The 27,475-nt window shown below is 41.4% G+C and overlaps 1 protein-coding gene across 1 annotated transcript in view; it reads right to left on the reverse strand.

Annotated features, from left to right (window-relative positions):
- Positions 1-10,636: 10,636 nt before the first annotated feature.
- The window catches only part of LOC309563337 (membrane-spanning 4-domains subfamily A member 15-like), a gene marked incomplete at both ends in the record, with an annotated part of 72,129 nt that continues 55,290 nt past the window's right edge, over positions 10,637-27,475 (reverse strand). Inside the window, 3 exons of the mRNA XM_082267732.1 lie at positions 10,637-10,822; positions 16,075-16,188; positions 23,445-23,549. Coding sequence (XP_082123858.1) covers positions 10,637-10,822; positions 16,075-16,188; positions 23,445-23,549 — 405 coding nt within the window. The remainder of the gene's footprint in view (positions 10,823-16,074; positions 16,189-23,444; positions 23,550-27,475) is intronic.

Genomic DNA, 27,475 nt, shown 5'->3' on the forward strand with positions numbered 1-27,475 from the left:
ACATGTTGATATCTCTATGTACAGTCGTTTTAGGCAGGTGTAAAGAAATAATATATTAAAAAAGAATAGCGCGCAAATGCAAAAGAAATTACTACCAAATCTGAAGACAATCCATAAATAAAAATGGGGATTTGGTCCCACCATATGGCCATATCGTGCTCAAGCCCACCACTGCGTCAAAGTACCCCATTATCAGTGGGTCCTACACTATCCATGAAAAAGAAATAATATAAAGTACGAATGCTTTCAAAAATATATATTTTACACTTCTTTTTTTAATCAAGCTAAGTGCAAAGTGAGTGAACAGAAGAAAAATCGAAATCAAATCATTATTTGAATAACCTTTTGGCTTCAAAACAACATCAATTCTTTTAAGTACACTAATAGACAGCATATTTGAAGGAAATCAGCAGTAGTCAGCAATATGTTTACATTTTTAATTTGTTTATCGAATTTGGATAATTCCTTATTTCAGACAAAATTTTGTTTAATAATTCTAGAATCCTTTAACCGCTTGCCGACCGCCCACAGTATATTTACTGCGGCAGTCAGCCCCTCCTGGGCAAAGCGACATAGTACTACATCGCTCACCCAGGAGCCTGCAGGGGGCGAGCGCGTGCCGCCGGAGGCGCGCTCCCACCCCCGCTCGTTCACGGGCATCCCCGCTCGAGTGACCGGCGGCTCCGATGTCCGCGGGCCATTCGCGATCTCCCGCTGGAGAGGGAGAAAGTCAGGCGGCTAATGTAAACAAAGCAGCCTGTCATTCTCCCCTGTGTGACTGCAGAGATCATACGATCCTGCAATGTAGTATCGTATGTCTCTGTGGTTACATCACAAGCCACGCCCCTTTACAGTTAGAATCGCGCCCCTAGGGACACACTTAACCCCTTGATCACTAATAAAGTTAACCCCTTCCCTGCCAGTGTAATTTTTACAGTAACAATGCATATTTTTAGCATTGATTACTGTAGTAATGTCACTGGTACCCCCAAAAGTGTCAAAAATGTTAGTCAGGGGTCCGATCTGTCCGCCGCAATGTCGCAGTCCCGCAAAAAAAAATTGCAGAATGCCGCCATTACTAGTTAAAAAAAAAAACAATAAAAATGACATAAATCCTACAATCTTTCACATACCCCTTACCCCTGATCCTGCTTCTGCACTCCTGAACTACAAGCCACCTGACCTCACACGTCGCCAGTTTAAACTTTTCCTGTATGTCACCACGGCTGCCAAACAGACCATAGCGAAGGCCTGGAAAACTTCCTCCCTTTGTTTCCTGACCATGAAAAATAGAGTCACCCAAGCTATGATTCATGCTAAAACTGACGCTATCCTGCTGGATAAACTTATACCTTACGAAAAGCTCTGGAAACCATGGATTGACAACTGTCTTCCGATAGGCTTTGATGAATCCCTTGTACTAGCTTGACCTATGGTCACCGCTTCCCTAATGGTATTGTCAGTCTGAACCTCATCAGTGGCCCGGGACTCCCTCCGGGCACCCTACCTCCCCCGCACATCCTCTCTCCACTGTTTTGCCCTTCCTTCCCCCCCCCTATCCTTCTTGCCCCTCTTACTCTCTTCTTTTTCTCCCCCCCATATTGCCTTGAGTTGGCCGCTACCTAATTTGTTTCCCTGTTGTGGCTGGACCACCGACTTTTGCTGTACTACGGCCCCCCTTTTGCCCTACCCCCAGCCGCCCTTATGCACTGTGTTTATCCTTTGTACCTGTAATCCGGGGCGCCCAGCTTGCCCCTTTCCTATTCCTAAACCTGTTTGTTATACTACTACTTGCTATTAATAATGTCATTTTGACGTGTATTCATCTGTCATGCCCCACTATTACCTATTGGTATTGTTTTGTATTACATTCCTTCTGCTTTAATAAAACAACGTTTGAACAGAATCAAAAATGACATAAATCTTTCCCGTAATTAGTAAACGCTATAACTTTTGTGCAAACCAATCAAAATACGCTTATTGCGATTTTTTTTTTACCAAAAATATGTAGCAGAAAACAAATTGGCCTAAAATGTTAATTTTTTGGGGGGAATTTTATATATAAAAATGTGAAAAATATTGTTAATTTTTCAAAATTGACGCTCTTTTTTCGTTTATAGCTCATAAAATAAAAATCGCACAGGTGATCAAATACCACCAAAAGAAAGCTCTGTTTGTGGGAAAAAAAGGACTTCAATTTCATTTGGGTACAGGATCGCACGACCGCGCAATTGTCCGTTAAAGTCACGCAGTGCCGAATCGCAAAATAGGCCCTGGTCTTTGAGCAGCCAAATCCTCCGGGGCTTAAGTGGTTAAATTTATTACTATTGTAATTCGGAATTTGAATACATCCGATTCTCTGAGTAATGAAAATTTTGTCCAAATTTCGATGTGGAAAACGAACCGCACATGTCTAAAAACTTCATATACTGTAAATAAAATGCATTAAAAAAGTGCACATTAACATAATGCGTAAAAAAATGGATGTCAACACACGCCAATTCAAGTTTATTTGGTAGACATCCAGCCCTATCTAAACGTTAACACATTTACCCAAACAGAAAATTTTTTGAGATGAAGCTGGTTTGTGGTAGAGCTTTCTTTTTTTTAACATACAGAAGATTTCTATTCAATGACCATTTCTGTCAACTGTCACGGGTGAGCCCTTTGAAGGATTGTTATGTTGTCAACCATTTCAAGTGACAAACAGCCTTCCTGTGCTATTACATGTTCCTCTATATCAGTGATGGCGAACCTTGGCACCCCAGATGTTTTGGAACTACATTTCCCATGATGCTCATGCACTCACCAGTGTATTTGGTTATCATGGGAAATGTAGTTCCAAGACACCTGGGGTGCCAAGGTTCGCCATCACTGCTCTATATGCATAACTGGAGTTGCTAAACCTTGTGGGTTCACTGGTCCCGCTAGAGAAAATTAAGAAAAAAAACATTTATAAAAAATGTATACGCAAAAAGAAAACCTGGCAGCCTGATTGGTTCTTTGAAGTGATTACAAGGTGTCTGGAGGAAAAAGTTCTTTACAAAATCCCACCCGATAGCACAGCGTTATATGGAACGAATGAACACAGAAAGAGGAATTACTTACAGTCTGCTGATGCTGCTTGCTGGAATTTACTCAGTGCAATGTGGATGCTTGTGGATTCCGCAAAGTTTATAACTACTGACTGATATCAGTGTTCCGGTATCTGTTACTAACGTTGTTCTATGAAAGCTAAATCTTATCTTCTATTACATGGACACTGCACTTTGCTCAGTCTGTTATAGTCCATTCTTCATGCAAACTACATTATGATATATCCATAGGGTATAATAAAGATAGCATTTTTGTTTATGTTACCAATTCTCCCGAAGGTAGATTTTGCAATGTTTTTTTTTTGTTTGTTTCCTTTCTTATTTTAATTTATTCCTATTATTCATGCCAGATCACCATATTACACAGCACTTACTTAAGAACATTTATAGACACGAGCTTTGTTTCGTTTTGATTAGTTATTCCTAAAATTGTTTAATTTGTTTCTGGAATTTTTTTCATTTGTTTGAGTTCGAAACGATTAAAATTTTCTGAATTCGGTCGAATTGATTCAAATTGCATTTGAATTCCATTCTAAATTGAATTTATTCTATTTGAAAATCGAATTTTGGAAGATGTTTATATTATTTTTATTCCTTCCTATTCTTTTCTATTCTATATGCATTTATTCTATTTGAAATTCAAATTTCAGGGATGGTTATATTTTTATATTCTTTCTATTCTGTTCTTTTCTATCCTATTCTATAATTTTCTATTTTATTTTCTATTCTATTCAAATTTGAATTAATTATATTAAAAATTTGAATCCTGAAAGATGGTTATATTCTTTCTATTCTATTGTTTTTTTCTTTTCTATTATGTTCTTCTATTTTCTATTGTTCTTCTATTTTCTATTATATATTTTTTCTATTGTATTCAAATATATTCTATTCAAATTTTGGGAAATAGTTATATTAATTCTATTCTATTTTTTTTAAATTCTATTCTTTTATTTTCTATTCTATTCTGTTCTTTTCTATTTAAATTCAAATTTATTCTATTCGAAATTCAAATTTCCGAAGAACGTTATATTCTTCTTATTTCATTCTATTCAATTGTTTTCTCTTCTATGGTCTTCTATTCTTTTTTCTCTATTCTATTCTTTTCTTTTCTATTCTATTTGAATTTATTCCATTTGAAATTTGAATTTCAGAAGATGGTTAAATTCTTTTTATTTTATTCTATTCTTTTTTATTCTATTCTTTTCTAGTTTCTATTCTATTTTATTCTGTTCTTTTATTTTTTATTCTATTTTATTTAGTTTTACTCTATTTTTTTTCTATTCTATTCTTTTATTTTCTATTCTATTCCTTTATTTTCTATTCTATTCAAATTTGAATTAATTATATTAAAAATTTGAATCCTGAAAGATGGTTATATTCTTTCTATTCTATTGTTTTTTTCTTTTCTATTATGTTCTTCTATTTTCTATTGTTCTTCTATTTTCTATTATATTTTTTTTCTATTGTATTCAAATGTATTCTATTCAAATTTTGGGAAATAGTTATATTAATTCTATTCTATTTTTTTAAATTCTATTCCATTCTTTTATTTTCTATTTTATTCCGTTCTTTTCTATTTAAATTCAAATTTATTCTATTCGAAATTCAAATTTCCGAAGAACGCTATATTCTTCTTATTTCATTCTATTCAATTGTTTTCTCTTCTATGGTCTTCTATTCTTTTTTCTCTATTCTATTCTTTTCTTTTCTATTCTATTTGAATTTATTCCATTTGAAATTTGAATTTCAGAAGATGGTTATATTCTTTTTATTTTATTCTATTCTTTTTTATTCTATTCTTTTCTAGTTTCTATTCTATTTTATTCTGTTCTTTTATTTTTTATTCTATTTTATTTAGTTTTACTCTATTTTTTTTTCTATTCTATTCTTTTATTTTCTATTCTATTCCTTTATTTTCTATTCTATTTTTTTATATTATTTTATTTTCTTCTCTGTTCTGTTTTACTATATTATATTTTATTCTTTTTTTTATCCTTTTCCTTTATTTTCTATTCTTTTTTATTGTCTTCAGAAATTTGAATTTGATTAGAAAATTATTAGAATTTGAACTATGTCCAAAATTTTCATTTTGTTATTTGAGATTCATTTAAATTCATTACTACTGTAATTTCGAAAACTCAGATGTATTCAAACTTCGATTCGGAAAGAAAACGAACAACACATGTCTAAACATTTATTTGAATCCCTGTTTCCCCAGATCCCAATCTAATTTACCTTCAACACTAAAGGTGGTCATAGATGAGTCGTTTTCTTTTCATTCAGCCAGCGGGCTCAACAAAAAAACAAAAAAACAAAAAACAAACCAAAAAAAAAAAAAACAGATTCCGCTAACAATTCAAATAATGCAGATGGAGGAATGTGTGTTCTGTCCTAGTGAAGGAGGGCACTAGGACAGAACACTGATCAGCAGTTTTCCAGCTTGTTTGTTGGAAAGAAGTTGCCTTACACTGATCGAAAGTCGGAAGCTTCCTGCTGAATCAGCTGAATTTTGAAACCCACCCAAACAGAGGAAGAACATAAAATCTTTCTGAAGGGATTAACCTTTATGGCATTTGAACCCAGGAGCCTATGGGAGAGTGCTAAATCCTTCACCAAACTTTCAGATCTGGCTTTCATCTAGGTCTATATTTTCATGTTTTACTAATATAATGGGTGGCTCTCCGCCTCCTCTTTGGCTCCAAGACAGCCATTGGCTCCTGCTGTTGTCTATCACAGCCAGTGAGTAGGGAACAGGGATGAGGCCAAGCCCTTTTCTCTGTGTCTTATAGACACACAGAGCAGTGTTAAGGAGCAAGCACGCACAAGTGCCCCCATAGCAAACAGCTTGCTATGGGGTCACTCAGGTGGGGGCCCAGAGCACCAGCGGGGGAGCCAAGAAGAGGAGGATCAGGGCTGGTCTGTGCAAACCCTTGCACAGAGCAGGTAAGTATAACATCTTTGTTTATTTTTTATGAAAGCCTTTAGTATCACTTTAAAATAGATTTAGACTCAACTGGGCAAGGTTTGTCACCCATTTGGACTTCACCTGGACACTCTGGGTTTTGACTCATGTGTCAAACCTCATGAAACCCATAAATATTATGCAGGCTGGACTGTTGCTCCCCAAGTAACTGAGTATCACAACTGCAGAGTGCCTGGGCACACCCTAATCACCAGAGTTGCCAACCATCTGGAGGGCTGGCTGCAGTTGTATAAGCAGAGTGTCTGTGACAGTCTCCCTCACACTGCCCAGAGCCAGCACAGTCCCCCTTTCCCCACCATGAGAGGAGAGAGGACTGGATATGCCCCCCCCCCCCACACCTCTGTGTCCACCCACCCTCCAATTCTTGGCATGCTGTATCTCAGTGAAGGGATGTGTGGGTGGGAAATGATAAGGCCCGCAGCTGGCAGATGCATCGTGTATGAAAGGTGCCGATGCATGATCCTCCATCCTCAAGTGAGTGAGCTCACCATCCACTGTCTGTGATTGAAATCTCCCCCCTCCCTCCCTTCTCTCTCCTGCCTCTGGGTGAGTGAATACACTAAGGAAAGGGAGGCTCAGATGTAAGGGGTGCTCTTCAGTTTCTAATGTAAAGGGGGCTTTGGGAACCCTTATTTAAGGGGGAATGCTGGGAATTCTCTCCAAAAAGAGGACCTGTCATTTCCCATGCTCTCACAAGGGATGTTGTTCATCCCTTGTGATAACAAAGTTAATACAATAAAAAATTGGAGACAGTGTGGTTACCGATATTGCCGATATTTCGGGAAAGTGCTTGTTCCGCAGTGATGCCTGCAGCTAGAGGCATCACCCCGGTACCAGCGTCCACACCCAACGGTCGGCTGTCTTGTAATGACAACAGATGCAGCTGAAAAGCCGCTCGGCTGTCATTACAAGGAGCGGGAGGGGATGCCCCCCCTCCCGCCGAGGGGACGTCCCCCCTCCCGCCGTCTTCCACGGCTCGGGAGACCCGGGCAACCAGCCTGCAAGGCCGCCAAAGGGAAGACCCGATCAAAGCCGCATTCGGCTCTGATCGGGTCTCCATGTAAAAACCCGGAAGTGATGTCATAACATCAATTCCGGGTACTCAGCGCCAAATTCAAAAACATTTCAGCATTCAAAACAGCCAAACTTGGCGCTTTGAATGCTTTTAAGTGCAGAGGAGGGGTTTGGGGTCTTTTAGACCCCCAGATCCCTCCACAAGAGTACCTGTCAAAAAAAAAAAAATAATAATAATTTTTATTGTACGAAAATATCGGCCAATATCAGCCGATACCAATATGCGATGACCAAAATACCAGTATCGGCAATAAAAAAAACGATATTGGTCGATCTCTAAGTCTGGCATGCATATGTAAGCGGTGATCACCCTACACTTGAAGTATGAAATAACTAGAACAAAATTGACTTTATAGGCACAGATAAAACAAATTACAAAATACTTTTATTATGAAATATACCAAAGTTTACAATATATACAGAAATTCATATCAACAATGTTAAAATCAAACACAAAAAAATATATAATACAGTTACCCAAACCAAACCATGAGTGTCTATCCCTATTGGAAGGGGGAAAAAAAGCCCCCACAATGAACACTGCAGGTTTGGTGCCAAAACTGGTCGGATTAAGGTCCGGGCTCTACATGTTTCGCGACCTAGCGCTTCTTCAGGAGCTCTTCCAATAATTCCTCAACAAATGTCCACACATGATGATAGGACAGGGAAAAATATTCCCCTAATAGATTTCTTGGATATGTAAGCACAATATATAAAAGAAGGGCCAATACCTGTTCAAAAAAACAATCTGGTGAAAATATAACACCTGACAAGTTCCACCAATAGGTACATGTATATGGAGTGGAAATAAACAGGCAGATGTATAGATAATGGATTGGCCAATATAGAATTAGTTGAGGAATATTGCCCTATTGTGTCAATAATAATGTAAACGTAGCCACATATATATGGGGAGATAAATATAGAGGTAATAGCGAGGCAATGTGCCTTTCCAGGTAAAGATCTGTTACACTACATCAATCCCCATCCAGGTGGCAGGTCATGACAGGATCCTTGTACATCCTATACTTAGGGTATCATCATGAACGTCAGAGTGAGAGCAATAGTTCTAGTCCCAGACCTCCTGTTGATCTTTAAACTGGTAACATGTAAAGGCGTTTAAAGCCTCACCTTTGGAGAATTTTAAGTACCGTAGTTTGGCTCAATTGAATGGGTGAACACAATCTGGTCGCCCTTATGGATATGTAGCTTTCTTTTTGCCCTCTGCTCTGCTCTGCATTGCTTGTGATTGGGACGTCGATCATGCCTTGCGGTTGAACAGATGGGTAAGCCTAAGAGCATTATATCATTGACTAATGAATAAAAATGTAAATGTTATCATTGTATAAATAAGTATTTTTTGTATATTTTGCTGTATATTATTGTATGCTTCTTTTTTATTTATTTTGGTATGTGGCAAAAGCTTGCGTATATTGTATGCGGTCCCTGATGAAGCACCTTTAACCACTTTAGCCCCGGAGGATTTGGCTGCTCAAAGACCAGGGCCTATTTTGCGATTTGGCACTGCGTGACTTTAACGGACAATTGCGCGGTCGTACCATGCTGTACCAAAATGAAATTGATGTCCTTTTTTTCCCACAAACAGAGCTTTCTTTTGGTGGTATATGATCACCTGTGCGATTTTTACTTTTTGCGCTATAAACAAAAGAATTGCGACAATTTTGAAAAAATAACAATATTTTTCAACTTTTTTTAAATGAAATTCCCCCCCCCCCCCAAAAAAGTAAAAATCTAAATGTTTTAACATTTTAGGCCATTTTATTTTCTGCTACATGTTTTTGGTAAAAAAAATCGCAATAAGCGTATTTTGATTGGTTTGCGCAAAAGTTATTGCGTTTAATAACTAAGGGAAAAATTTATGTAATTTTTATTTTTTTTTTTTTTAACTAGTAATGGCGGCGATCTGCGATTTTTTTTTTGCGGGACTGCGACATTGGGGCGGACAGATCGAACCCTTGACTGACATTTTTGAAACTTTTGGGGGTACCAGTGACATTACTACAGTATTGAGTGCTATAAATATGCACTGTTGTGGCACTTTTCCACTGCAAGTACCGGCTCGGCTCTACTCGGTTTGCTTTTCCACTGCTGGTACCGCATGGTACGGTATTGGAACGGTTCGGTACGGTACGGTATGGTTTACTTTTCCACTAAAGTAGTACTAAACTTAAGTGGGTGGGATAACAACGGGGTGGGTGGGATTCTCTGACCAATCTGTGGCTAGTAGTGACTGCATGCAAAGGATTGTGGAATATGGTACCCGGTATGGTACCTCTTGGAACCACAATCGAGGTGGTACTGTTTTTGAGAGCCGTACCGTTCAGTTCCATGCAGTGAAAAAGCGCCGCCGTACCGTACCGAACCGTTCCTACACCATACCATGCGGTACCAGCAGTGGAAAAGCACAAAAGCGAGCCGAAACGTTCGGTTCCATGCAGTGGAAAAGCGCCATTACTGTAATAATGACACAGGGAAGGGGTTAACTTTATTGGTGATCAGTGGGTTAAATGTATCCCTAGGGGCGTGATTCTAACTGTGGGGGGCGTGGCTTGTGAGCTTAGGCATTGAGAAACGCGTTGGACCTTATGCCGCATACCTTTGCGGCCAACACTGTATCCGCTATAATTGTCTACAGACATTCGGTTATGTATGTACATTTTTATGCTGGATCTATGTTTTTACTTCTTCTTTTTGAAACAAATAAAATGTATTTTATATTAACATGACTCATATATGACAACCCCAAAGCCTTTAAAATCCTTGTTTACAGGACGTGAGTAGGGGATTACCCAGATTGGTGCTAATCCCAATGGGTTAATCTTCCCGTTCTCTCGCCCCGTTTTTTTCTTCTAGGGGTTCTAAGTAATTTTCTAGCAAACAAAAAAGTCGACTTTTATATGTATGTGAAGAAGAGTCAGAATTGGCCCAGTAGGCAAGTGATTAAAATGATTATTCATTTTGATACATATTACAGTGCCTAGCCCCCTATGCCATTTGTTTGAAAATCCCTTGCCTGGAAAACGGGCATCACTGATTTTTTTAACATTTGGATGCAATTAACTTCAATAATTAGATTGTAAGCTCTTCTGAGCAGGGCCCTCTAAATCCTCTTGTATTTTATTGTATTGTATATGTACTGTCTCCCTCTAATATTGTAAAGCGCTGCGTAAATTGCTGGCGCTATAGAAATCTAAATTAATTTACCGCGAACCCAGGTATTCAGGTCATCCCAAAAGTTCATAAATCATAAACTTTATTTATACTTGCAAAATAAGTAATGCAATTCTAGTTAATTACTTTTTTTTTATTGAAAAAAACAGTTGGAGATATACATTTATCTAGTGAAAAATAAAGCATGTCAGAAGTCATTACCATCATTAGCATAAAGATATCAGTATCCCAACTTTTTGTTTTCATTGAAAAGTAGTCCCAAAATGTCTTCCTGTGATCATGCTCGGTGCAGTTAGTTGTTGTACATATTGTATCTATTGAACATTCCATTATCGTTAGCACCTTGGTAGTTCTGTTGAGAGAAAGTTGGGGTTCTTTGGAGTCCAGGCTGAGCAGTTGGGAACCTTTGTGTCGGGTCTGGTGCGCTTGTCATTGGATTGTTATACTGGACTGGTACTGAAAACACCTGTGCAGAAGGCTTAACATAAAACAAAAATGTCAGTTATGGAAACCTTGATAAGCAGCTAAAAATCTTTTCATTTTAGATAGACTTTACATCTACTATTCTATTTACTCTATATTTAGTTTTGTCAAGTTTTAATTGTGGTCTGTGTCCCCATTAACCCCTTCAGGACCGTTAAGGATTTGCCCCCTTAATGACCAGGCCATTTTTTTACGATTCGGCACTGCATTACTTTAACGGACAATTGCACAGTCGTGCGACGCTGTACCTAAATAAAATTGATGTCCTTTTTTTTCCCCACAAATAGAGCTTTCTTTTGGTGGTATTTGATCACCTCTGCAGTTTTTATTTTTTGCGCTATAAACAAAAATAGAGCGACAATTCTGAAAAAAAAAACACAATTTTTCACATTCTGCTATATAACATTCTAAAAAAAAAAAAAAAAATTTAAATTTTTTTACATTTTAGGCCAATTTGTTTTCTGCTACATATTTTTGGTAAAAAAAAAATTGCAATAAGCGTATTTTGATTGGTTTGCGCAAGAGTTATCGCGTCTACTACCTACGGGAAAGATTTGTGTCATTTTTATTGTTTTGATTTTCTAGTAATGGCGGCAATCTGTGATTTTTAGCTGGACTCCGACATTGCGGCAGACAGATCGGACCCCAAAGTAACATTTTTGATACTTTTGGGGGGACCAGTGACATTACTACAGTAATCAGTGCTAAAAATATGCACTGTTACAGTACTCATGACACTGGCAGGGAAGGCTTTAACACAGTGGGTGATCAAGGGGTTAAATGTAAGCCTAGGTGAGTGTTTCAAACTGTATGGGGGATAGGCTTTTGAAATGTCCATAGAGACCTGTAATCCTATATAGAAGGATCACAGGAGCTCTGTGATCATTCCAGAGAGAACGGTCGGCTGTGTTTACAACAGCTGACCGTCCTTCTCTCTCAGCGGGGAGCGATCACAGGTGTCAGGCGGCAATCGGAGCCGCCAGCCCCGTGCATCGGAGTCCCCGCCCCCTAGCTGCAGGCACACCACCGACATACAGTTACGTCGGTTCATGCAGGAGGGGCTGCCTGCCGCAGTAAATCTGCGGCGGGCGATCCTTAAGTGGTTAAAAAGATTTCATATAAATTCCTGACCTTGTGACAAAGGGGCCATAAATTTGGGGGAGCAGTTTTCACCAGGACAGGAAGACGAAGGCGGTAAATAGATGAACTATATATGTCAAAAAAATGGCAACTATTCTAAACAATTAACCACTTTACGACCAGCCGCTGCAGATGTACTGCGGCAGTCTGGCTCGTACAGGCAAAGCCATGTACGGCGCTCGCCTGGAAGGAGCTAGGGGGCGATCGTGCGCCGCCGGAGGCGCTCCCGCCCCTGCTCCTCAGCGGGGGAGCCAGTGCAGGGATCATGGGGCTCCGATGGCCGCCGGCCACCCGTGATCTCCCGCCACTGACAGAGGAGAACGGACGGCTGATGTAAACACAGCCGTCCGTACTTCTCCCTGAAGTGATCACAGATGTCATGTGATCCTGCTATACAGGATCACATGTCTCTGTGATGACTTCACAAGCCACGCCCCCCACAGTTAGAATCACGCCCCTAGGGTCACATTTAACCCCTTGATCACCCATACTGTTAACCCCTTCCCTGCCAGTGTCATTTTTACAGTAACAGTGCATATTAACAGCACTGATTACTGTAGTAATGTCACTGGTACCCCCAAAAGTGTCAAAAATGTCAGTCAGGGGTCCGATTTGTCCGCCGCAATGTCGCAGTCCCGCAAAAAAAATCAAAGATCGCCTCCATTACTAGTTAAAAAAAAAAAAACAATAAAAATGACATAAGTCTTTCCCGTAGTTAGTAAACGCAATAACTTTTGCGCAAACCAATCAAAATACGCTTATTGCTATTTTTTTTACCAAAAATATGTAGCAGAAAACAAATTGCCCTAAAATGTTAAAAAATTTAGATTTTTACATTTTTTTTTTTGAGAATTTTATTTTAAAAGAATGTGAAAAATATTGTTATTTTTTCAAAATTGTCGTTGCTGCTCAGTGATTGCAGTACTCTTGTCTGCATCTCCCTAAGGTAATACTTAAAATCTGGCCAGTTAGTGGGCCCTGAGGACCGGAGTTGAGGACCACTGGTCTAAAGGATAATCCCTACCCTATATAGTCAACACATTTCAGGGCTTCTAAGGAGACATCTTTATCAGAGTTCTAAAGTATTGGATGATAAAGCATAAGTTAGGCGTAAAGAAGGGTTAACCCATCAAGTTTTTTTTTGGGTGGGGGGGGGGCACCTGTGTCCCAAATTGGAGATTTCTCTTCACTTCCTGTGTCATAGCCAAAACAGGAAATCCTTTGTTGTCACTAGAACTAGTGTCAGGGTCCAGATCTGAACCTGGGACCTCTGTGGTGTCTGGCTGTAGCTCAATCTTGCCTTGTAACTTGTTTCTGATGCACCTTGAACTCTATGCTGTTCCCATGAACTCCCTGATTTAAGCCATGCCTCTGAACTTTCTGTTCACCAAATTGTTGTGTTCACCCTAGCCAATGGCATTATCATGCTCCTTGCGTACCAGCAGTTGTCCTTATTCTTGCTACCATTTGTTAACAACCGTTGGCTTGTTTAGTGACTATGCTTCTGCTTGATCCCTACCTGCTACATGTAATATGGGACCCCCCGCTTGCTCATATACTGGTGGGGTGATCCCGAGGATTGCAACCTGGCATTAGCTTGCAGCAAAACCCATTGCCACCACCGGGAGCTCTAGTGAAGACTGGTTAGTGCTTAGATCTTACGCCTCAGTTGAGCTTGCGTCATCTGCCAGGGTGACCTGCTTGTGTACCAGTATCCTTCTAGTCAGTGCAATCCTCTCTACTGCTATGGCTAGTGGTCTCCAAGCCTGGCCTCTGACCATGTCAACTGGTGTTCCCATTGGAACACTCTCTCTCTATTACTGTTCTCCGAAAAAACCACCCAAATTCAATATTTCCTTCACTTTTGGTGATAACAGTAAAATGGACAAATAGGATAAATCTCCCTAAGAGGTTAGGATAGGATACATCTCTTCAATAAAAACCAGACAGATGTTCTATTGCCTCTCCACTTTGTCTAAAACTAAAAGAAACGTTTTGCTTTAGTTTAGTTATACTTTAATGCTTCAGCAGCTAATGGCAAAACCTAGATTTTTTTTTGGCCCATACTTAACCACTTTAACACTAGCCACTGTGTCTCTACTGCGGCAGTGGCTCGTTATCGTCTAGCGACGTAGACCTATGTCGCTAGACTCCTCCCCCTGTAGGCGGCGCTCGCGCGCCGCCGGAGGCACGCTCCCGCTGTTTTCATTCACAGCGGGAGTCGGGCTAGGGGAGGAGCGGCGGCGATCGCCGCTGCTCTGCCCCGATCGTCTGGGAATCCAGTTTGGAGATCCGCCCGCCTGTGTAAACAGAGCGGGCGGATCTCCTAAGTGACAGGGAGTGACAGATCGGAGTGTTCAGCATAGCTGAACATGCGATCTGTCCCTGTGTCACTCACTCACCTCCCCCCACACACGTTAGTAAGCACCAGGCATACATTAACCCCTCCCTCTCCAATAAAATTAACCCCTTCCCTGCCAGTGTCATTTTTACAGTAACAGTGCATATTTATAGCACTGATTACTGCAGTAATGTCACTGGTACCCCCAAAAGTGTCAAAAATGTCAGTCAAGGGTCCGATCTGTCCGCAGCAATGTCGCAGTCCCGCAAAAAAAAAAATCGCAGATCGGCGCCATTACTCGTTAAAAAAAAAAACACCAAAAATGACAGAAATCTTTCCCTTAGTTAGGAAACGCAATAACTTTTGCGCAAACCAATCAAAATACGCTTATTGCGATTTTTTTTACCAAACATGGGTAGCAGAAAACAAATTGGCCAAAAATTTTAAAAAAAATAGTTTTTTACATCTTTCATATAAAAAAAATTTAAAAATATTTTTATTTTTTCAAAATAAACGCTCTTTTTTTGTTTATAGCGCAAAAAGTAAAAATCGCACAGGTGATCAAACACCACCAAAAGAAATCTCTGTTTATGGGAAAAAAAGGACATAAATTTTGTTTGGGTACGGCGTCGCATGACCGCGCAATTGTCAGTTAAAGTCGCACAGCGCCGAAACGCAAAAAGTGGCCCAGACGTAAGACAGCAAAATGCTCTAGTGGTAAAGTAGTTAAGTAATTTTAGTCATTTAATTAATCAACCTTTTTTCAGAGAGCATTTTAGACCACTGAAAAAGATAGTCCCTCTGAAACCCTGAAATGCTTTGGCGTATTTCTATAGATTTTTATGAAAAAATATACATACCTTGTTTTTAGGGGTCTTTGTCTCTAATGGCGCTTTTCCACTGCATGGAACCGAACGGTTCAGCTCGCTTTTGTGCTTTTCCACTGCTGGTACCGCATGGTATGGTGTAGGAACGGTACGGTTCGGTACGGTACGGCGGTGCTTTTCCACTTCATGGAACCGAACGGTACGGCTCTCTAAAACAGTACCACCTCGATTGTGGTTTCAAGAGGTACCATACCGGTACCATATCCCACAATCCTTTGCATGCAGTCACTACTAGCCACTGATTGGTCAGAGAATCGTTGTTATCCCACCCACTTAAGTTTAATACTACTTTAGTGGAAAAGCAGACCATACCGTACCGTACCGAACCGTTCCAACACCGTACCATGCGGTACCAGCAGTGGAAAAGCAAACCGGGCCAAGCAGGGCCAAGCAGGGCCGAGTAGAGCCGAGCCGGTACTTGCAGTGGAAAAGTGCCATTAGAGACCTTTTTATAAATGTTCTTACACAAAATTAACACACTTTCAACCATGAATCATATATTTTTCTAAAATCAATGGGAAAATGGGTGATCATGGGTGAAAGTTTTGTGAAAATTATGAAAAGACGCCTAAGTCATTGGTTTCACCATTTCTTTTTTACGGTCTCCCCTCTATTATTCAACCCATTTGGGGATCTAGCACCTCTGACCTACCCCCTGACCCACTGCTACTCTGCTAAATGAAAAAAACAGGTAACAGGTTGTCTGAACTCCTTTTTACCAGTTTACTGATTCCACCTGAGGAGCTGAAAATTCATCCAGCAGAGTAAAATGAAGTCCACTCCAATAAATCACCACTGTGTATGCATCATAGACCTCAACAACTCTTGCTTCTATGCTGTTGTAAAGATCAGTATATCTCACCACTCTTCTTCACTCACCTGCCTTACTGACATCCTATCCTTGGCAAGCTTTCCAAAGTAGGAGAGTGACACCGCAATACAGAACTCCAACAGGTTTGAAATTACCGCAAAAACAAGGACCACTGTTAAGAACTGTGAAAACAGGAACAGCGGAAATTCATCAAATCTGAACTGTGTATACCATATTCATATCAAAAGCATCATAAAAATAACATAACTCTGTATAATAGGAAAAACACTTCAATTTCCTAATGGGTTGGGGAGAAGCATTAAATACACTGATCAACAAAATGAAAGAAACACTTTTTAATGCATCAAGCCAAATAAACTCCTGGGATTTTGATCTCGTCATTTCAGTAGCAGGGGGGTTCTTATTCAGTTTTAGCTGCTTTGGTGTTAATGAAATAAACATCAGGTGCACAAGATGGGCAACAATGGGACAACCTCCAAAACAGGAACGGTTTTACAGGTGGAGGCCACCGGCTTTTTCCCTACTCATCTTTTTGACTGTTTTTCACTTGTTTTGCATTTGGCTAGGGTCAGTGTCACTACTGGTAGTGTGAGGTGATACCTGGACCCTATAGAGCAGAGGTCTTCAAACTATGGCCCTCCAGTTGTTCAAGAACTACAATTCCCATCATGCCTAGTTATGACTGTGAATGTCAGAGTTTTACAAGGCCCCATGGGATGTGTAGTTCTGCCACAGCTGGAGGGCTGTAGTTTGAGGATCCCTGCTATAGAGGTTGCATTGGCAGTCCAACTCCTCCAGGATGGCCCATCAATACGTGCCATTGCCATAAGGTTTGTTGTGTCTCCCAGCACAGTCTCAAGAGCATGGAGGAGATTCTAGGAGACAGGCAGTTACTCTAGGAGAACTGGACAGGGCCATAGAAGGCCTTCAGCAGGACCGGTATCTGCTCCTTTGTGCAAGGAGGAACAGGATGAGTACTGCCAGGGCCCTACAAAATGACCCCCAGCAGGCCACTGGTGTGAATGTCTCTGACAAAACAGAAACAGACTTCATGACGGTGGCCTGAGGGCTCTATGTCCTCTAGTGAGCCCTGTGCTTACTGCCCGGCACCGTGGAGCTCGATTGGCATTTGCCATTGAACACCAGAATTGGTAGGTTCATCCTGAGCACATGTGACAGACGTGAAAGGGTCTGGAGAAATAATGGAGAACGTTAAGCTACCTGTAATATTGTTCAGCATGACTGGTTTGGAGGTGGGTCAGTGATGGTCTGGGGAGGCATATCCATGGAGGGACACACAGACACTACAGGCTAGACAATGGCACCCTGACTGCCATCAGGTATCGGGATGAAATCCTTGGACCCATTGTCAGACCCTATGCTGGTGCAGTGGGTCCTGGGTTCCTCCTGGTGCACGACAATGCCCGGTCTCATGTGGCCAGAGTATGCAGGCAGTTCTTGGAGGATGAAGAAATTTATACCATTGAATGGCCCCCACGCTCACCTTACCTAAATCTAATAGAACACCTCTGGCACAATTTGTTTCAATCTATCCAACACCGCCAGGTTGCACCTCAGTCTGTTCAGGAGCTCAGTGATGCCCTGGTCCAGATCTGGGAGGAAATACCCCACGACACCATCCGTCATCTCATTAGGAGCATGCCCCGATGAAGTTGTCAGGCATGCATACAAGAATGTGGGGTCCATACAAACTACTGAGTACCATTTCGAGTTGCTGCAATGAAATTTCAACAAAATAGACTGCCTACTGCATCATTTTTTCACTTTGATTTTTGGGGTGTCTTTGAATTCAGCCCTCTGTAGGGTGATACTTTTCATTTCCATCAAATGATGTGACATCCTTTCGTTCCTAACACATTACCCAATCCATATCAGTATAGATATCCAGCATGATATTTTTTCCCATTGAGATCTGATGTGTTTTCAAAATGTTCCTTTAATATTTTGGAGCAGTGAATGTTAAAATTCCCCTTTTGTCTAAAACACTTGTGTATTGATACCCTCTCCTACAATTAAAGAATTCACCTGCAAGGTTATCTACTGATAAATTCAGATATTGTGCTTCTCTTCTAAAACAAAAAGTAGCTAACTCAGTAAATAACTGAGTGATGAACTCTTTTTGACATATGAGGCTTTCCTTTATGCCCCTGTTCTGTTCACATCGGGCTGATTTGACATGCGATTTGACATGTCAAATCACATGCAAAATCAGAGTCTATTGCCGGAAATGGCACCGTCCGAATGAGTGCGACGCCGACTTGGAACTGCGACATTGGTCGGACAAATCGGACACTAATGCCTCGTTTCCACTAAGTACCGCTCGGTTCGGTACAGTTCAGTACTGTTTCCGAACAGTACACCTTGATCAGGCTTGCGTTTCCACCGCCAAAAGTACCTCAGCTCAACAGTACCTCAACAGTGTAGCTCCACCCTGTTGGTACAGTACTAATGTGCTTGGTACCCCAACGAAAGGGTCCCAAAAAAGTGATACGGTACGGTTCGGAATTAGGGTACCATTCACAACTTTTGACAATGTAAACGGCAAAAATTGCGTACCGTACCAAACCGAACTGAATCGTACCGCTCAGTGGAAACAAGGCATAAGTGACACTTTTTTGGGGACCAGTGACACTGATACAGTAATCAGTGCTAAAAAATATGCTTTGTCACTGTAAAAATGACACTGGCAGGGAAGGGGGTAACATCAGGGACGATCAAAGGGTTAAATGTGTCCCTAGGAAGTGCTTGCTAACTGTGGGGGAGGTGCTTGTACTGTGGGAAGACAGCTTAGCAGAAACACAGGATCACTACCTTCCCTTCTCACAGAACAGCGATCTGCCTTGTTTACATAGGCAGACTGCTGTTCTGCTTCTCTCCCGAATGATCGGCAGGTCCCGGCGGACATCGATTCCGCTGATTGGCTCCCGCTGTGTCCAGTTACAGTGGGAGCTGGTCGCCCGTGGTGCGTGTGTGAGCCCCAGACTCGGAAGTGCCAAATCACGTACAGGTACAGCCTCCGTATATGTACTGAATGCAGTCGGCAAGTGGTTAGATGAAGGAGTAATATTAATTTGCATCTCACATTTCTTAACCACTTTACCACCGGAGGATTTTGCTGTCTTACGTCCAGGCCACTTTTTACGATTCGGCACTTTAACGGACAATTGCCCGGTCGTGCGACGCCGTACCCAAACGAAATTTACGTTTTTTTTTCTCACAAACAGAGCTTTCTTTTGGTGGTATTTGATCACCTCTGCGATTTTTACTTTTTGCGCTATAAACAAAAAAAAGAGCGTACATTTTGAAAAAATAACAATATTTTTCACATTTTTTTATATGAAATCCCCCCCCCCCCCCAAAAAAAAATGTAAAAATCTAAATTTTTTAAAATTTTTGGCCAATTTGTTTTCTGCTACCTATGTTTGGTAAAAAAAATCACAATAAGCGTATCTTGATTGGTTTGCGCAAAAGTTATTGCGTTTACTAACTAAGGGAAAGATTTCTGTCATTTTTGGTGGTTTTTTTTAACGAGTAATGGTGGCGATCTGCGATTTTTTTTGCGACATTGCGGCGGACAGATCAGACCCTTGACTGACATTTTTGACACTTTTGGGGGTACCAGTGACATTACTACAGTAATCAGTGCTATAAATATGCACTGTTACTGTAAAAATTACACTGGCAGGGAAGGGGTTAATTGTATTGGCGAGGGAGGGGTTAATGTATGCCTGGTGCTTACTAACGTGTGTGGGGGGGAGGTGACTGAGTGACACAGGGACAGATCGCAGGTTCAGCTAAGCTGAACACTGCAATCTGTCACTGTCTGTCACTTAGGAGATCCGCCCGCTCTGTTTACACAAGCGGGCAGATCTCCAAACTCGATTCCCCGACGATCGCCGCTGCACCTCCCCTGGCCCGACTCCCGCTGTGACTGAATACAGCAGGAGCGAGCCTCCGGCGGCACGCGTGCGCCGCCCACAAGGGGAGGAGTCCAGCGACGTAGGTCTACGTCGCTGGACGGGAATGAGCTACTGTGCCGCAGTAGAGGCACAGTGAGCGGAGGTAAAGTAGTTAAAGTTCTAAGATGTTGTATTGTGCATTTTGTGCCATATTAGTTGTTACTAACATCCCTGCCCCTTTGTTACGTGTGCCTGCAGTTTGGGGAACTCCCTGGCCACAGCTAATTGGGTCAAAGGCCTGCTATCATGCAGACGTTTCCTGGGAAAAAGAAAGTTAGCTAATCACTAATTGCTAGCATGGAACTTATTGCTTGTCCCTTTGGGATAAATAGATTATTATATACTGTGCATAGGTGATCAACCAAATTAGGCAATTGATATGTACTGAGCACGCAGTACTAATTAAAATCAAAATATACAGTTATATACGTTTGATCACATATCATAAGACAGCGCTGCACTGAGATAACAGTAAATTCTGATGCCTATGTGGGAACGAATGTAGTGCTAGCTGCAGTCTAAATGCATTTTGGTTACAAGATAGTACAAAATTGCGCTGAACCAACTAATTACAGTGCATCCACTGTAATTCACAGCACTTCACTTTTTCCACTTTTTGTTATGTTACAGCCTTATTTCAAAATGGATTAAATTCATTATTTTCCTCAAAATTCTACAAACAATACTTCATAATGATGACGTGAAAGAAGTTTGTTTGAAATCTTTGCAAATTTAGTAAAAATAAAAAAACGAAAAAAAAAAATCACATGTACTTACAGCCTTTGCCATGACACTCAAAATTGAGCTCAGGTGCATCCTGATTCCACTGATCATTCTTAAGATGTTTCTCCAACTTGATTGGAATCCACCCGTGGTAAATTCAGTTGATTGGATATGATTTGGAAAGGCACACACCTGTCTATATAAGGTCCCACAGTTAGCAGTGCATGTCAGAGCACAAACCAAGCCATGAAGTCCAAGGAATTGTCTGTAGACCTCCGAGATAGGATTGTATCGAGGCACAGATCTCAGGAAGGTACAGAAATATTTCTGCAGCATTGGAGGCCCCAATAAAACAGTGGCCTCCATCCCCAGTAAATGGAAGAAGTTTGGAACCGCCAGGACTCTTCCTAGAGCGGGCTACCCGGCCAAACTGAGCAATCGGGGGAGAACGGCCTTAGTCAGGGAGGTGACCAAGAACCCGAATCAAGAATCACTCTAACAGAGCTGCAGCATTTCTCTGTGGAGAGAGAACATCCAGAAGAACAACCATCTCTGCAGCACTCCACCATTCATGCCTGTATGGTAGAGTGGCCAGACCGAAGCCACTCCTCAGCAAAAGGCACATGACAGCCCACCTGGAGTTTGCCAAAATACACCCGAAGGACTCTCAGACCATATGAAACAAAATTCTCTGGTCTGATTAAATACATATTGAACTCTTTGGCCTGAACGGCAAGCGCTGAATGTCTGCAGGAAACCAGGCACCGCTCATCACCTGACCAAAACCATTCCTACAGGCAAGCATGATGGTGGCAGCATCATGACGTGAGGAGGTTTTTTATTCACAGGAACTGATAGACTTAGATCGAGGGAAAGATGAATGCAGCAATGTACAGAGACATCCTTGATGAAAACCTGCTTTAGAGCCTTCCGGACTTCCAACTGGGGTAAAGGTTCATCTTCCAACAGTACAACGACCCTAAGCACTCAGCCAAGATAACAAGTGGCTACGGAACAACTCTGTGAATGTCCTTGAGTGGCCCAGCCAGAGCCCCGACTTGAACCCAATTAAAAATCTCTAAAGAGATCTGAAAATGGCAGTGCACTGATGCTCCCCATCCAACCTGATGGAGCTTGAGAGGTCCTGCAAAGAAGAATGGGAGAAACTGCCCAAAAAAAGCTGTGCCAAGTCCGTAGCATCATACTTAACCACTTGCCGACCAGTCACGTTGACCGTACTGCGACAAAGTGGCTCGTTCCCGTCCAGCGATGTAGACCTACGTCGCTGGACTGCTCCCCTTGTGGGTGGCGCGCGCCGCCGGAGGCTCGCTCCCGCTGTATTCAGTCACAGCGGGAGCGGGCTGCTCTTCCCGGATCGTCGGGGAATCGAGTGTGGAGATCCGCCTGCTTGTGTAAACAAAGCGGGCGGATCTCCTAAGTGACAGACAGGGTCAGATTGCAGGGTTCAGCATAGCTGTCCCTGTGTCACTCAGTCACCTCCCCCCACACACGTCAGTAAGCACCAGGCATACATTAACCCCTCCCTCTCCAATAAAATGAACCCCTTCCCTGCCAGTGTAATTTTTACAGTAACAGTGCATATGTATAGCACTGATTACTGTAGTAATATCACTGGTACCCCCAAAAGTGTCAAAAATGTCAGTCAAGGGTCCGATCTGTCCGCCGCAATTTCGCAGTCCCGCAAAAAAAAATCGCAGATCACCGACATTACTCGTTAAAAAAAAAAACACCAAAAATGACAGAAATCTTTCCCTTAGTTAGTAAACGCAATAACTTTTGCGCAAACCAATCAAAATACGCTTATTGTGATTTTTTTTACCAAACATAGGTAGCAGAAAACAAATTGGCCAAAAATTTAAAAAAATTTAGATTTTTAAATTTTTTTTGGGGGGGGGGGGGGGGGAATTTCATATAAAAAAATGTGAAAAATATTGTTATTTTTTCAAAATGTCCCCCCATTTTTTGTTTATAGCGCAAAAAGTAAAAATCGCACAGGTGATCAAATACCACCAAAAGAAAGCTTTGTTTGCGGGAAAAAAAGGACGTAAATTTTGTTTGGGTACGGCGTCGTACGACCGCGCAAATGTCAGTTAAAGTCGCACAGTGCCGAATCGCAAAAAGTGGCCCAGACGTAAGACAGCAAAATCCTACGGTGGTAAAGTGGTTAAAAAAGACCTGGGGCTGTATTTGGTGCCAAAGGTGCTTCAACAAAGTATTGATCAAAGGCTGTGATTACTTATGTACATGTCATTTCTTTTGTTTTGCAAAGATTTCAAACAAACTTCTTTCACGTTGTGGGGTATTGTTCATAGAATTTTGAGGAAAATATCGAATACAATTCATTTTGGAATAAGGCTGTAACACAACAAAATGTGGAAAAAGTGAATACTTTCCGGATGCACTGTAAAATCAGATGGGAACATAACTACATGCCCTGCAGGGTAGACTTTAAGTGTCTGGTACATTAATCTTTTTTTATGTGAATTTATATCAAATAAAGAAGAGTTTACTTCATGATCTAGCATGTAACATTATATAGGAAGAATCCAAACCAGGAAATCTCCACTTTATGAGACATTTAAGAAGGTTTTCTGCAGAGCTGCCAAGATATATTGAATACTTAAAGTTATAATAAAAAATATAACTCAATATTTGATAGATAAGTACTTCTTTAAGATATTTGCTGTACTTACAGTGGCGCCAAAATACTCAGACCGATAAATATCATAACAATATATGATGGCGCTTCCAAGAGCTTCGATTGCACTGACAGTGTTCATGGCCATAAATGATTTCACCTGTGAGAAAAATTGTAGATATGGTCAGCAGAGAAATAAGAAACCATTACCAACGGAGAAAAATAGATCACTTTTTCAAAGTATGGGGTTTATCAACTTCAAGGACACCACATGTGATGGTTTCAGTCCCTCGATATAGATAGCTAAATAAAAGTCTGCCATTAAGCCTGAGACCCGCTTCAAGACGTCCTTCATCGATTCCTTACTGGACTCTAACACTTTTACAATTTCAGCGATATACAAACCTCTTTTGAAACAATGCCCGCCAGCACTGTTCACCTCAACTGCTTCCAATTGGCTCAAGGACTTCCCAGGCGAGGACACACTACCCAACATGATCAAAGGTCTCAAAACCACCCTTGCTCTCACACCTAACTCAAAATGGAAAGAGACCCAGCTGAAGATTTTCCACCGCGCCCATGTTCCTTTTCTCTCGGATAAAACTATTCCGGATGCTCACAAATGCCCTTTATGTGCAGTGGAAAGGCCCTTTCTCTGCCACAAGTTCTGGTCCTGTCCCTGTATATCCACTTTCTGGGACCAAGTCCTGTCATTCGTCCGGGAAGTGACCAAGATTAGTCTACCTAAGGACCCTCTTTTGCTCTTTTTCGGTTACTGGGATAAACGCCTGCAAAAATGGTCTAGTAAACCTGCGCTGTCACATCGCATGTGGATCCTGTCTTGTTTATTGATCGCCAGAAGAACCATCCTGAACAACTGGATTTCCTCATCCCCTCCATCACTTACCCGGGTTAGATCAGAGCTCTCCACGCTTTTCTCCATAGACTGCACCAATACAGATTTTTCAGCCCCCTCTTCACGGGAATCTTTCTTCCAGAAATGGGACAGCTACATCATCTATACCTCCCCCCAGACTGACCCCACCATGGCTCATTATAGGTTCAACATTCAGGACTCTCCCAAGACCTCTCCCTTGGTGCCACGTTCACTATCCTGCCCCCTGAGCCACTGATACAATTCCTCCCCACTCCCCATATTCCACCCCCCGCCTTCCCCGCCCACAGCTCCCATTTGCTGAGGGACCCCTTTTGCATAAAGTATATGTATACTCTTGTTGTACATGTTGTTGACTTTCAAGTGTTTTATGACAAAATTTTAAATAAAAAAAAAAAAAAGTCTGCCATTGCTGTACGGGTTTTGATAATGCTAGGCTCCCTCTAGCTTCAAAGCAGAGCCGGAATAAACCCTGTGGAGGCCCCTAGGCAGTTGAAACCTTGGGGCTCTCCTCAAAAGTTTCTGAAAGTTTCTTGTGTATTTGCACTTGTGAGATATCATTGAAATAAGTAGTGTGCACGTTGGCCGCTAGATGGAGATGACCATCACTACTGTACATTACATGTACGTAGGTTGCACTAACATTTTTTACAAACAGACATCTAAAAGAAGACAAGCTTTTAAGAGACAAACTGTAATGTGAAATTAATGTTTATGTATTTTAACCCCTTAACGCCAACAAAATGCAAATTTGCGTCCTTCGGTTTCAAGGGGTTGTACCGGGGTGATGCCTGCAGCTGCAAGCATCACCACATGACCATTTTTTTAGAGCGAATGGTCAGCTTTCTTGTGATAACATCCAATGCGGCTAAGAAGCCGCTCAGCCATTATCATTAGCAACGGGGGGTTGCCCCCCCTCCCACCGCCTTCCGCCATTCTGCCCGGGTCTCTTGTCCCACCGGGAGACCCGAGTGATCCACTGGCTGGCTGGAGTCCCGAACAAAGCAGGATTTGGCTTTGATCAGGTCTCCGAAGTAGAGACCTGGAGGCGATGTCATAACATCACTTCCGGTTACTGGAGCCCTAAAGGCGCCAGATTTAGAATGACAGTCTTCAAAACAGCCAAACTTGGCATTTTAAATGCTTTTAAGTGCAAAGGAGGGATTTGGGGTCTTATAGACCCCAGATCCCTCCATAAAGAGTACTTGTCACTGCCCATAACTGTCACAAGTGATGTTAACATTCCTTGTGTTACAGCAAAAAAAGTGATGGAAAAAATGTAAAAGGTACAATGTAAAAATAAAAAATAATACAATAAAATAAATAAGAAAAAACATGTAAAGCGTCCAATACCTCCGTGCTTGTGCACAGAAGTGAAAGCGTACGTAAGTCGTACTCGCAAATGTAAACAGTGTTAAAACCACACATGTGAGGTATCCCCACGATTGTTAGGGTAAGAGCAATAATTCTAGCTCCCCTGTAACTCTAAACAGGTAACCGTTAACATTTTTTAAATAGAGAAAATTGGCCCCCGGGACTTTATATGAGGTTAGCACATTAGGCTGGTGGAAAAAAGAAGAATTATAGATATGTAGAAAGTATTTACAACCTTTGTTGCAGTTTATTGAAGTGATAAAAAACATCATGTTCCATATAAGACATGGAAATGTCAAACTGATAAATGGTATTGCAGTGCATAAAACTAGTAATAATGAATTTCATGAACGTATACAAGAAAGTACAATGCATTTTGGTCTCAAAATAAAATAGAAACAATATCATAGTATAATCGTATAGTGCATCTTGGTCTTGACGCGTTTTGCGAGCTAACGCTCGCTTCTTCAAGAGTGGATGCATGAGGAAAACATCTTAAGAAAAAATATCAATATTGGAGTAAAGACTAAAAATAATGAAAAAAAAAAATCAAGAAAAATATCCTGTAAATAATCGGGAACTCCTAAGAGGACCCAATACTTACAGACTGGTTGAGCTGGAATCAAAAGATAAGTCTCTGCAACAAAGGTTGTAAATACTTTCTACATATCTATAATTCTTCTTTTTTTCACCAGCCTAATGTGCTCACCTCATATAAACTCCCGGGGCCAATTTTCTCCTTTTATGTTTAAATTGGGATGGAGGTGGGTTACTGATGATACCAGACCATCCCCTAGCTGTTACTGAGATTCGGGTGGAAGACACCCATTTGTGCTCACAATGGTCAGGTATCATCCTGGCTGGTGTTTTTATTTTTTGTATTTATTTTTGTTCATTTTCATTGTCCTTATTTTTATATTTTCTACTTCATATTCAGTTTTCCATTCCAATGTGATATCTTCACATTGGGTACTCAATTTCATTCTGGCTCTTCTGAAGGGTCTCTCTGCTTGGTGGGATGGTGGGTGTTTTTGTCCTGGGAGGTGCGATCTATGAAGAGGGAGGCTTTCCTGCTTTGCTGTCCCCGCCCTTCCTTGCCAATGGGGGGGGGGTCCACCTATACATCGGCGTCATGCTTCACGCCCGGCATGCGGCGTCGGCGCATGCGCATGATGTCATCACGCCGATGCGTGCCACATCATCTTGGGGCAGCTGGGGGAAGTCCGCTTCCGGCGCTCTTCTCTCCCCCACGAGGACGCAGACGCCTTCGGTCTCTGCTTGACCCGTCACTTGCCACCCGTTACACGACGTTAGGGTGCCACAGACTATGCCTGCTTGGGAAGGTTGCTATTTGGGACACTCTTCTCCTCTTTTTTCTACAATTGCACATTCACTTTATGTCACCAGCTTCTATCGACATGGTAGGTACTTGCTTATTCACTCATCAATCTTCACCACTCCTTGTTCATTTTGGGCGTTTGGCAATATTCACTTTTCCTTTTCACCTATATATACATTCTTTACTAGCTACTTCGTTTGTCATCTGGTAACAGCTTTGCTTCACCTCTTCTCTTTCTCTTCCTTTTTCTTTTTTTTCTCCCTTTCTTTTCCATTCATGGCTTTGTTACACTATCACTTCACATTACCACTTCACTAGCCCTTCCTTTATCCAGCATAATACCCTATTACTCTGATACATTGGACAATATAATTCATATTTATACTGTTATTGCTCGTACTTTTATAACAGATATGGAAGGTGCATTTTTCCACTTTACACACCTATCACATACTTCCCATATGCCTCCATGTTTGCT

The sequence above is a fragment of the Pelophylax lessonae genome (assembly GCF_965119305.1).
Source record: "Pelophylax lessonae genome assembly, chromosome: 9".
NCBI lineage: Eukaryota > Metazoa > Chordata > Amphibia > Anura > Ranidae > Pelophylax > Pelophylax lessonae.